At 35.6% G+C, this 12689-nt stretch overlaps 2 protein-coding genes across 2 annotated transcripts; both read right to left on the bottom strand.

Annotated features, from left to right (window-relative positions):
* Positions 1-1867: 1867 nt before the first annotated feature.
* stxbp2 (syntaxin binding protein 2) lies at positions 1868-10388 on the bottom strand. The gene is made up of 19 exons (XM_087809828.1): positions 10290-10388; positions 9100-9149; positions 8937-9018; positions 8564-8640; positions 8390-8465; positions 8203-8306; positions 7973-8121; positions 7813-7897; positions 7378-7508; positions 7204-7311; positions 6696-6753; positions 6552-6617; positions 5782-5862; positions 4226-4367; positions 4051-4157; positions 3878-3976; positions 3709-3794; positions 2395-2552; positions 1868-2325 (listed from the first exon to the last, which is right to left on the bottom strand). Exons 1-19 carry the CDS (start codon positions 10324-10326, stop codon positions 2246-2248), a joined length of 1776 nt encoding a protein of 591 aa, XP_087665954.1. The 5' UTR covers positions 10327-10388; the 3' UTR covers positions 1868-2245.
* A 556-nt stretch (positions 10389-10944) lies between these two features.
* Positions 10945-12460, bottom strand: pet100 (PET100 cytochrome c oxidase chaperone). Its single transcript, XM_087809830.1, has 4 exons — positions 12361-12460; positions 12110-12196; positions 11974-12006; positions 10945-11255 (listed from the first exon to the last, which is right to left on the bottom strand). Exons 1-4 carry the CDS (start codon positions 12385-12387, stop codon positions 11166-11168), a joined length of 237 nt encoding a protein of 78 aa, XP_087665956.1. The 5' UTR covers positions 12388-12460; the 3' UTR covers positions 10945-11165.
* Positions 12461-12689: the final 229 nt, after the last annotated feature.

Genomic DNA, 12689 nt, shown 5'->3' with positions numbered 1-12689 from the left:
AGTATGGCGTTCCATGAACCCTGCGTTCATGAAAGCGGAGCACGACCTTTGACGGTTCGAATAAGAAAATAATTTAAGGTTTTCTATTAATTTCTATTCAAATATCATTGAATTGGATTAGTTTTCGTAGTTAAGTAAGTAAGTTAAGGTCAATTTAGGCCAAGTACTTTAAATTTAATTTAATATTTTACAAATTATAAGTATTGTTTTACTTTTCCAGAGTCCCAAATCCAAACAAGAATCAACAATTAACAATTTAAGCAACCATTTTTTTTTTTTTTTTTTTTTTTTTTTTACATTAACCCACTTTTACACATTTCCTAACTAAACTGACTAAACTTGGTGATGAGTAACTAACCGCACAAAAATGTAATCACTGACAATCCCCAAGATTATAGCCTTAGGGCAAAATTAAAGTGAACTTGTTTAGGGGTCAAAGGTGACCCAACTCCTGGTCTACTGAAGCCAATGAATGTTTCAAATGTTGTCTTCCTCTCCAAGGTGCAGTAAGTCCCTCGTCATGAACATGTTTTGTAGTTATTACTTTATAAAGTACTCCTCTGTTTAAAAACTCGGCGAATGAGAGGTTACGAGGGCAGAGTCCATTATGACGTAATAGTGGCTTCGCTCACACAGCCAGCTGTACTCACGCCCCACTTTGTTTATACAACAGGTTCCCATTAAATAATCAAAGTAAATGATCTGGACCCTAAAGAAACTTAACAGCCAACACCATGTTTGCCAGTTCGGGGAACAAAACATTAGTTTAGTTCATTGTAATTTCATTGAAAGTGTTTTATAAATTGTCAAGTAATCTGGTCAACAGACAGATAAACTCCGGAAGAAACATAAGCACATCTGCAGAGGTAAACAAAAATAGGATATCACCATCTGTGTATACTCTAGGCACGGGGAGAAATTGTGCTAAATGGATGCAAGCACTGTGCATTATCCGGCTTATGAGTGGAACCCGGTCCATCAGAGTAGTCCGAGTCTCATCGTCAAACTGGAATTCCCATTTGGATTATAAAGAGTTAAGAAAGAAAACTGGCTTAATTTCACCTCTATTGAACTGAAAACTAAATAATTCGGATATCCTGTTGTTATACAGTATGTAACCTATAAAAAAAACACAATGATCTTAAAGCACTTCCTGTAGATATCCAGGAGTTGGTATAACAACAGCAATAAAAGAAAGAAAAACTACCCTCTCACCTCACTGCAGTCTGGGTCGTGGTGATGGGAGCCATCGATCTCGATCAAGTTTGTCAGCAATCGCGCCCTGATTACCCCGCAAAAAAACAACAACTTGTGATTTATTGTTCTCCTGCGTTCATGAAAGCGGAGCACGACCTTGGTACGTTCAAATAAGAAAATAATTGGAGGTTTACTATAACATTTCAAATAGAGCAAAGAAGATATCATTGGATCGGGTTAGTTTTCATAGTTAAGGTCAATTTAGGCTTATTGACATGGCAACAAAGTACTTTAAATTTAAATAAATATTTTACAAATTATAAGTATTGTTTAACTTTTACCAGAGTCTCAATATCCAAACAAGAATTAGCAATTAACAGCTCAAGCAACCATTTTGTATTTTATTTTTTACATCAGCCTATTATTTCTATTCCCTTACTAAACTGACTAACTTAACTTAGTGACGAGTAACAAACCTCAACACAATTTAATCATCGACAATCACAAATATTAAAACCTTAATGCAAAATTAAAGTGAACTTGTTTAGGGGTCAAAGGTCACCCAACTCCTGGTCTACTGAAGCCAATAAAAGACCATAAAGGAGGAAATCGGAGTTCTCAAGGGGATCCACTCAAGAAAATATTTTTTAAGAAAAAAAAAAAATCAGTCTTGTGTTAATATTTGTTTTATTATTTAATTATAAACAATTAAGAAACAAACACCGATCCAAATTCCTCCCGGCAATATATTAAACTAAATCAGGGTGTGCAAGATTTTCTGGACAGCAGTTGAGATTACAGGAGAGGTTAAAACATTTGTAACGCACAAAGAAAAGAACACAATCGCCTCTGTTTCATGATGGAAAAACTAAGAATATAATATACAAGATCACAAAAACAATAATCCAAAAGTAGACAGTGTGACGGCTAATTAAATAAGAGAAATCTAATCTCGAAAAGGTTTGACGACAAATAAAAAGGATGTTCTTCATTAAAACAAGACCAGATCCTCCTCGATTGTGAGCAGAACTCCAGGTGCACTCTTGAATTAACAATCTGGGTTAGGGACCTGATCCAGACACTTGAGGTCATTGAGGAAGCCCGTTGGGGTGAGGATGTGAGAAGATCCTGTCGAAGTAGCAACAAAATGGATTGAAATTTAGAAAGTGATTCAACCGTTGTTAAACAAACACTCACCGATCAGGACTTCCCACTTTCCACCCGAGGCTCGCGTGACCTCGTAGGCCGAGCGCATCTCTGAGTGCGTCACCCCCCCGATCACGAAAATGATGAGGCGAGGGCCGGAGCGGTATTCTGTTGGGTTCTTGTTGTGCCAGTGGCCGAAGCGTGCACTGCTGCAAAGCAAAATAATATACATTTAAATAAAAAATATATTGCAATTTTTTTTTGTATTTCTTTTCATTTTTATTCAAAAATAGTTTAAATATAATCTGTTAAAGGGCAACTAAGGTAAGGTAAAAGGTAAGGTAAAACTTTATTGATTTGTTTTTTCCAATGGCCACAGAAAATACAGCAATTTTTCATAAAAAATGATCAAAATAAAATAAGAACAAGAACAAAGAGAAACAAAGAGAAAGAACAAGATGATACAATCTAAGTCTAAAGATAAAGATAAAGAACGTAGATCAAAGAGAAATAACAAAGACAAAGGATACAAACACTAACATAGAACAGAACATCCAGATACTTTCACTCCACTCCTGCCCCCGAACTCAGAATTGTACAATTTAATAGCCCGATGAATGAATGAGTCCCTGAGTCTATTTGTTTTGCAACTGTGACAGAAAATTTGGAAATCCAACTCTCCTGACTCGCATGTTTCAAATGTTGAAGTCTTCCTCTCCAAGATCCTCATCAAGTCCCTCATCATGACCATGTTTTGTAGTAATTTGTTTTTAAAGTTTTAAAAAACTCGGCGAATAAGAGGTTACGAGGGCAGAGTCCATTAGGACGTAATAGTGGCTTCACTCATACAGCCAGCTGTACTCACGCCCCGCTTTGTTTATACAACAATTTCTCACTAAATAATGACATGAATAATCTGGACACTAAAGAGATTTAACGGCCAACCCTATGTTTGCCAGTTCGGGGAACAAAACATTAGTTTAGTTCATTGAAATTTCATTGAAAGCGATTTATAAATTGTCAAGTAATCTGGTCAACAGACAGATAAACTCCGGAAGAAACATAAGCACATCGGCAGAGGTAAACAAAAATAGGATATCACCATCTGTGTATACTCTAGGCGCGGGAAGAAATTGTGCTAAATGGATGCAAGCACTGTGCATTATCCGGCTTATGAGTGGAACCCGGTCCATCAGAGTAGTCCGAGTCTCATCGTCAAATAGGAATTCCCACTTTGAAAACTAAATAATCTGGATATCCTGTATTTAACCTATAAAAAAAGACAATGATCTAGTAGCACTTCTTGTAGATATCCAGGAGCTGGTATAACAACAGCAATTAAAGAAACAAAAATGACCCTCTCACCTCGCTGCAGTCTGGGTGGTGGTGATGGGAGCAGGATCAGAGATGAACGGCCACATCTTTCGATCAAGTTTGTCTGCAATCACGCCCTGATTACCCCGCAAAAAAAACACAAAATGAATAGGATTTATTGTCGTTGATTGAACCATTTTGAAGCTCATTTTAGATTCACCTCCATGACGTCTTTGATGGCAGGCGTCCATCGGGAGAGCTGGTACGTGCTCTCGGTGCGATCCTTCCTCTCTGGCAGAGTTTTCCCAGCATTGCGACCCTTATAAAAAAAAGAACCAAGAGTATAGAATAGTTTCCCGTCACAGAAGTTAAATCGGATGTAAAAGTACTCACTCCTTCTATTAGGTTACAGCCCAGGTTCTGCACGTTGGTGATAATGTCGCTGTGCGCTTGAATGTTTGCATGTTGGATCAGTTTAGTAAGAATCTCCTCCCCGATACCTAATTCAGAGTAAAACAAAAATTGAGAAAACATTTTTTGTATGCATTTTAAACAAAGTTTGTTTCACCTTTTTTCTTATGGAAGATATAAAGCAGTATAATCCGGATTTTGTCGTAGGCCTCGATGTCGTTGTTGAGCAGCACCGGGACGATGCTCTTCATGGCGTCCTTGAGGGGCTCCCCTTCTGAGTTGGATCCCATCGCCAAGTCCTACACACAGTCAAATTAAAAAAAAAAGGCTAGTATTTTTGTCTACAAATGACAAATATTTTTGCACTAGTGCAACCTGGGAAAATGCTTTCATGTTTCTAAAGTAATGTGACTAAAACTAAAAAAATGTATAAACTTAATGCTTATTATTTATGTTGTTTTTCCATTGTTATTATTATAATGAGTTATCATCTATGTGTATTTATAAATTTAAATAAATTATTGCATAACGTTTTAAAGGTATTTGGTTTGAGGACTTAATGATTAAAACAAACAAAAAATACTCAAAAAAACAGCAATGGAATTTGATATAAAAAGTATTAATTTTGAATCAAATTAGGAAAATACATACTTAAATACACAATACATACTTAATAATACCCTTTTCTGATGTCATAGGATTATTACAAATTTGATTATTATTATTATTTATACATATAATGTTCAGTCATGCTCAGAACCACTTCCTGTGCGACTTTATTTGAACGAGATAATTGACAAAAAAGGTCCAAACTTATAATCATTACCTGTAAAGAAATACAGCCTAACTAAACTGACAGTAGCTACAGTGACAGCCGCTTTATTTATGGTCTGGAAGGCACACTTCGTTTTAGAGCCAAAGCATTTCTATTGGACTTAAGAAATAGCTTGTGGACATGCTGACAATCCGCTGCCGAGTTATTCATTCACACAAAAGGCCCATTAACACTCGCGTCTCATAATGCCTCCGCATTACGGGCTCATCTCGTTTGGACTGGGACTCTTTGTTGCTGAAAGGGAGTTCCACTGGGAACGATGGCATGCCTGGAACATCCGGACAATGCTTTAAAGGCTTGGCACTCTTTCTTGCTGGCGCCTGCCCTCCATTTTGAATAAAGCCCAGCTGGAACAACTACTTGCATTACTGAGCATGACATGTTTGCCTTATTTAACACTTATTGGTGACATAACAGCCTCTTTGGAGTGCTTACAAATGTGTGGACATCGAGGTCCGGCTTATGGAATATGTTATGATTCCGTCAGCAAATCATTACGCACATATCTGATTTGCTATTAATAAAGACGTCATCATGTCGAGGTAACTTAGCGCTCTGATGGACGGAGTAATGCCTCGACAGACACTCTAAGATACTTAATGTCAGTGACTAACACAGCAGCACTCCTGCTGATCCCTCGTGATGGAGCACGCCCAGGCTGATGCTTTGTTTTGCCACCACAATTTCCATGAAGGTCTGGAGTAATACCTGGCAGCTTTTTTTTTTGTTTTAATCAAGTGTACTACAGACAATTGTACTTCTATTTATATTCGGGATCTAGGCTAACGTTGCTAACATAACAGACTGGATTTTTCTTTGTGATACTGTATGTGCTTCTTGTTTTTTTTATTTTATTGATCAGGTGTGTCAGCACTTACCTGTTCAACTTCACACAGCTTATCAAGCGATCCCTTGAACGTCTTCATGCAGGCTTCGGCCAAGTGCAAGTGGGTCGAGTACTGTGGAGAAGAAGGAACATTATGGTTTTCTTTATTACTGGGGATTTAAGGTGAGAAGGATCTTTACTTAACTTGTTTTAATAAAGAGATTCCTTTCCCATATAAATAAGGGAAGTTATTGTATGTTGACAGTTAGCTGAAGCTGCAATTACTTCCATTATAGGATTATTATATATAATATAAATATAACCATATAATTCCATTATCTTGCCCTTTAAAGTATATACTTTATTGAATATTGTTTTGATTGTTAAGCACTTTGTGACCCTTGACCCTTGAAGCGCTATACAAATAAAAATGACTTACTTACATTATATTAGTTATGACTCCTTTTTCTGTCATATGACTAGAAACTACAGGAGTTATTGTTGAATTGCTGGGATCTATTTTTCCTTAATCGACTATAGTCTTATTTCAACTGTATAGTGTCTTGAGATAACTTTGTTATGATAAGACACTTTAAATAAAATTGAATTGAACATTCATCAACTACAAGTTTGTTCAGAATGATTCAAATGTCAAATGTGTACCTGCTAAAGAAGTTTTTCTCTGACACAATGGGTTTTTCAACTACTCTGAAGCAGGTAGTGTGTCCCTAAATGTCGTTAAAAAAGCTAGACAATATGATATTGTACATATATTCAACCTACTGCAATATCAGTGTTACCGAGATAACTGTGAACACTCACCATGCTCAGTTCTTTCTGATACTGTGGCATCTTCTTTAACATCTGCGACAGATCTTTAATATTAGCCTGAAAGAAAAAAAATGTAGATTTTTTTTTCACAGATTGTTCCATTTTATGAATATAAAATACTCAGAAATCGCTTACATTGTCTGTGCACATTCTTTTGCTCTCACAAAAGCCCCGCAGGAGCTCAGTAACTTTCCTATAAAGACAGAAATGAATTTAAATTAATAATAGGACATTTTAAAGTGTTTTTAAAGCTTTGGAGAGACAACACAGTTACCTTATTTTGTTAGAAACTGCATCTATAATCTTGTAAAAAAAGTTTTGTTCGACGTTTCCTGGCAGAGAGACTCCCACACACATTATAACACGTCAGATCTTCTATTAATATGCCACTGTATCACTATATTAACGCTTAATATCGCAGAAAGACTTCCCTTAATCCTCCCCATCTGCCACTTCCTGCTACCATCATACTTTATTTTAAAAGCTGTGGGCTTTAACTCACTGGCGCGGATGTAGTGTGAAGATTAAAAAGACAAGATAATTTGCAAAGTATGTCATTTCAGTCTCTATTGAAAAAACGTTTTACCTCATCATCAAATATCCAAGGTTAATAAAAAGGATGGAACCATGACAAGTGACTTACTTGGTGACATCAGCAATGTGCATGTGTCGGAGTTGAACCCAAAGCTCGTCATCTTCGTCCAGCAACACTTCTCTTTCTTTGGAATTCCCAATGCCGGTTGTCGGGTAACTTTACGGAAAAAAGAACGACTCGTCAGAACCTTTTATCAAATTAAATATTGTATCCTTTACGTACGAATAGATATCCTGTTTAATATCCAATAAGTCATAGGCCATCGCCTGGAAGGTCAACTCATGAAGAAGAGGTGAGATGGGGTCAAACCCTCGATCCACGATCAACAACTGAGAACGTGCCTTATCCGCACCCTGAAAACAAAAATCGACAAAATTAAAAAATTATATTCGCGTTTAAATTTGATCCTAACCAGAGGTAAATAAAATACAGCAATAACTTTTTGCACTTTGATCAGTCAGGGCATAAAAGACATACATGCCTTAAGAGAAAGATTCACCTCAGGGACAGGAAAAGGTCAGCTAGGAAAAGAAAGAAAGTAAAAATAGAGGAGAAAAACACCACAAAGGCTTACTTATTGACAGAAGCAACACAAAACATATCAATGAAGATAGAAAACGGAAAACAAATGAAGATGTTTTTTCAGTGATTCAGCACCTCCCCCATGCTCGGGTTGTCGGCCTTGTGAGCAATCAGGCGCTGGTAAACCTCGTCAGCAAGTCGTGCCGTCTCCTCCGGTCCCCTGAGAAGGTTAAAACGACAAACAATTAAAATCTACATTTTTAGCTGACTCATACCAGCGAGGAGGCCGTCGTACTTCCTGTATCGAATAGCAGGGTACTCCTTCAACGTGTCGCACAGAGTTGCGATCTGCTCGGCGAGATTCTCCATCATCTTGTCCCTGTCTTTTGTAGGTTTTGCAGCGTAGAAGAAGTGCGTGGAGGTGGGATCATCGAGGGAAAACACCTGAAAAGAGGGGGGAAATAATCTTGGATTTATATGAAAAGAAACCCCACAAGACATTAAGGTGTTCAACCGTGTTCATACCTGAGACTCGTATGGCAAGAAGGCAACATTGATCTCTTTTAAAGTCTTGATGACCTTGGCGACTCTGGATCTCCCAATCTCAGTAAAGAGACCATCAGGACAGGCTGGGAAAGTACAAATAGTAGCATTAGATGAATTATGGTTATAATACTGATGTGTATACATTAAAGATTTAATAAATACTTACTGTCAGTGAAGAAGATGTGGGCTGCTTTGTATGTAAACACCGTATCTTTGAAGTCAGCGATCAGGGCATGAACCGACTGTAATTGAAACATGTGGATAAAAGATTACTTGGGAACTGATATGAAGGATTGTTGCAGGATCTGCATTTAAATCCAGAAATCATATGTGAACAAACCTTTTCCAAGGGAGAGATCAAATAAATGGCCTCCAGGCTGGAAATGGGTTCCCTTCTTTTATATAGGTCCTCCACAACTGTAAGATATAGTCATTATTTTGATTTTATTCAAGCAAAAACATAAAGAATTCTAAAAGATATCATGGCTGGTCATTCTGTCGACTTCATTTTGTTATTATGCTGTGTGAAATTCAAATCACTACTTTGACTCTAATGCAAAGTAGGAGAAAATGCAATGTCATTGTTTAACATTTTCTGAAGTGAAAGGCACGGTCATGTATAATAATGATTTAATTGACCCATTTAAGTGAGTACAGTGGCAAAGGGAGCAGTAAGAGGGAGTAACACATATAATATTGCATCATTTTCTTACTTGTAACTCCCTCCGCCAAAATGTCGGACATCTTGCAACATGAGGATAGAATCCTCATGCTCATGTGGTCCACAATGAGAACCTGAAAACAGATCATGTCAAGAAGTAATTAATACATTTAAAGAATCCAGTCTAATCTAAATTTCAATTCTGCAATTTGAACCTTCCACTCTCCATCCTTCTTCACACTCTTGATAACCCCGTTAAGGATTTCTGTGGAAAACAACATGAACAATGAATACAAATGATACTAAACGTTCATCTGACTAGTTATTATGTAACACAGATGCATTCAGAATTATGCATAACCTGATGGATAACGTTTGTTTGTCAACCAGATTAAACTAATCAGAAAGCAATTAGATGATTATTAGGATGTTTCTTTTAATTATTGCTCATTTCAAATGCATTTTATATCACTATCTTCAAGAATATCTTTAAATAATTAAAAACTTTTAAGGAATAAATAATACTATTTAATTTATAAAAACAAAACAACATAATTACCAAGCACTTATTTAAGACTGACAGAGTTTATGCACATGATTAGGCCTGTCTTGAGTTCTTATTTAATATAGATATACACTAGAACATAATGTATTGTCACACACAGCATTGTATTTAGGTAGGTTTGGTAACTAAGTTTTGTCAAAAGTATGAATTATATTAAATTGAGACTTCTTCCTATAATTATTAGAGGAGTTTCCTACATTTAAAGATCCCAGGATTGTGTGCACTTATAAATAAAATACAGTTATTTGACAATACTCAAGTCATTTCCTGCCATCAGGACAATGTGTTATAAGATATGAGCATAACATGACATCTTTAATTTTACATTTACATTAGGAGCTTAAAAAATGTGTGTTGTTTTGATAACCGATGGATTTGATTTAAACTTTCCGGCAGATGATCATGACAAATACGCATTTGACTATAAAAAACAAACCCATCATATATTGTATTTCATTTTGAGGAAGTTAACAGGCGATAACTTTAGCTCAAGTTACTTAACTTCCTGTTTTGTTTTAGCTGCCTAGCGTTAGCCCGCAGCCTTAGTATCGCGACATATATAGTTTCTAGCTATTTAACTATTGAAGACGATTGGTTTTTTTCTTGTTTTATATTTTAAAAATATTGTAAAAAAAAAACCCTGTTCACGACGATATTTACAGCGACAACGACAGCATTTTCAACAGGGCAGGAGGCGGAAGTTGAGGAACCTGCCTCTCCGGATTACGCTTTGAATAAACTTTTGCCAGTGGTTCCATTGAAACAGGCGGCTTTAATATAACTAAAAAACGTATAGGTTAAATAGATTAAGTGGTATTTTATATCAGTATTGTCACTTACTTTCGCCAACGACAGCCTTCAGTCCACTAGGTGCCATCTTGACATCAGACGCAGGAGTTGGAACTTCCTTGTTGACACGGTGCTGCTGACACCCGCCTATTTGCAGTGAAATGGCGCCATCTACTGTTCAGTAAGCGTTTTTAAAAAACGAGTTCATAATTTACGGAAATTACGTGATTGTTAATCATTTTATATTGCATTTAAGAAAAACTGTACTGTGACTGAAATTGTTGTGAATAATTTATCCTGAATCTTTTTGCCAACTTTCAAAATAGATTTTAATATAAATAAACCAGATCCCTGCCAAAAACATAAGACACCATTTGTAGCATAGGTTATTTGCCCATGACAAAAGCATTTAATTCTGTTTTGTTCTGTGCCGTAACTTTGTTCTTCGTTGATATTCTGTTTATTAGTTAATTCTTTAAGTATTGTTGCTTATTTATTTCAGTATATTTGACAATAAAATAACTTGAATACCTTTAAATGCGAGTTGAATAATTGGAGCGATGTCCCATTGCTAATACCAACAGCATAAAAAAAGTGAATGTGACATTAATAGAGGTCTCAATTCGAGTTAATGAGGATAAGTAAATATTATAAGAATAATCATACACAAAATGGTCTCTAATGCTAAAAAAAAATGATACAATGATTTAATTCATAAACAAGACATTAATCAACATTTATTTATGACAGTTCACATTTTAAATCACTCTAAATGTATTTTAATAATAGTCCTGAAAGGTTATTAATAAAAAAAAACAACACTTTTATATCACATGGGTGAGACCGATCAACTGAGCATGAATTCAGTCCAGTTTTTTTCAGTCAGTGCCATATTGAAAATACAGTAAGATGTTTTGTAGATAACTCTTATTTCTCAGACTCCGAGGAAATCTCTTTCAATAGATGCTGTTCCCTACGAGCACGCAGTCTCTCCCTCACTTCATCAAACTCTTGCATCTGTAAGAAAAAAAAAGTGCAGTGAAGTTAAAGAAAGGTATATAGAAATACAAATTGTTATCATTTAATAAGGAATATTACAATAGGTGTCAGAAAATTCAAGTGAAGTTAAAAATGTTTACTTGTATGTATTATTATTGCATAAAAGGAAAGATACATTGCCATTTAGAAATACTTTTAAAAGAAAGGGTTGAAAAATAATTAAAGAATAGGGTTGGAAAGGCATTAACAGTATTGATACTAAAATGTTGTTTCCAATACAATATTTATTTTCAAAATTATCTATATCAATAACGTATTTAGTATCCAATCCCAAAGTATGCTCTTTCCTGTCAGAATTACTTGTGTATGGTTCATTGTTATGTATGAAGCCAAGGAAGTAACACTAAAGTTAATTTACTTATTAATCAAGCTTGCTTGCCTAATATTAAGATGTGCAACTCATACAACCTAAAAATATTGTTCTAAATGTTGTTTATTTTTTGCACTACATTGGACCTGAATAATTTTTTAGCATAGTTGAACTTTCTTTAAGCACGACTGTGATTATAAATATTTAACATGTGGTTCTGGAAATTGTTACATATTTTAACAGATGTTATTTGCTCTGGTACTTACTCTGGTACCATGTAATTCTTAAATTTATATTTTAAATGCAAATAATGCAGAAAATTAATGTTAATGCCAGATAAAACACAAGTAGGTAATTCAGACTTACACGAAGGTTTTCATTTTGGGGAAACAGCTCTCTCTGGACAACAGGAAGACATGAACAAAATAACACAAACCCATTATTGAATGAATGAAACAGTCATTTGGTGTGTTATTGTTATTATTCAGATTATAAAACACACCTTCCTCTTGACGACGTATTCTTCGAAATATTCCGCTTGATTCGATAACCAGAACATTCCCACGGGGAAGGACAGATACAAAATCATCTGTAAGGAACAAACATAAATAATAATAATAATAATAATCACATTGATCGATTATATGTTGCATCACTTTGACTTTTGGCTCAAAGTTGGTATGAAACATATTAACGTATGTGCGTACACCTCGTAGCTACACACCGAAAAACGTGACAAAATGAAATACTCACCCTAGATATTTCTGTTTTCACCCCCATCGTCACATTAATCCAAAGATCTACAATGTATATTTACGAAACGAAAGTCGAGGACCTTGAAATCACATCCGGGTCACCGGAAGTTGCATACAGGGGTTACGACGCATGCGCTCTATTAAAAGAAAAAAACGTTATTAAGAATCTTACTATATAATTCTATTTCTGTTACTACGTTAAATTGTAATAGAAATATATAGTCTCAGAATCGTGGAAGTTAAAATCAATTTTAATGTTTGTTTTTTTTGCTTCTGTTTTTCTTACATGTAGTTTCCTACATGTCCACTAAGTGACGCTGCACAGCA

This window comes from Callionymus lyra, chromosome 15 (genome assembly GCF_982586985.1).
Source record: "Callionymus lyra chromosome 15, fCalLyr1.hap1.1, whole genome shotgun sequence".
Classification (NCBI taxonomy): Eukaryota; Metazoa; Chordata; class Actinopteri; order Syngnathiformes; family Callionymidae; genus Callionymus; species Callionymus lyra.
Note: the sequence above shows the minus strand (reverse complement) of the source record. Positions and strands in the feature narration are given on the sequence as shown.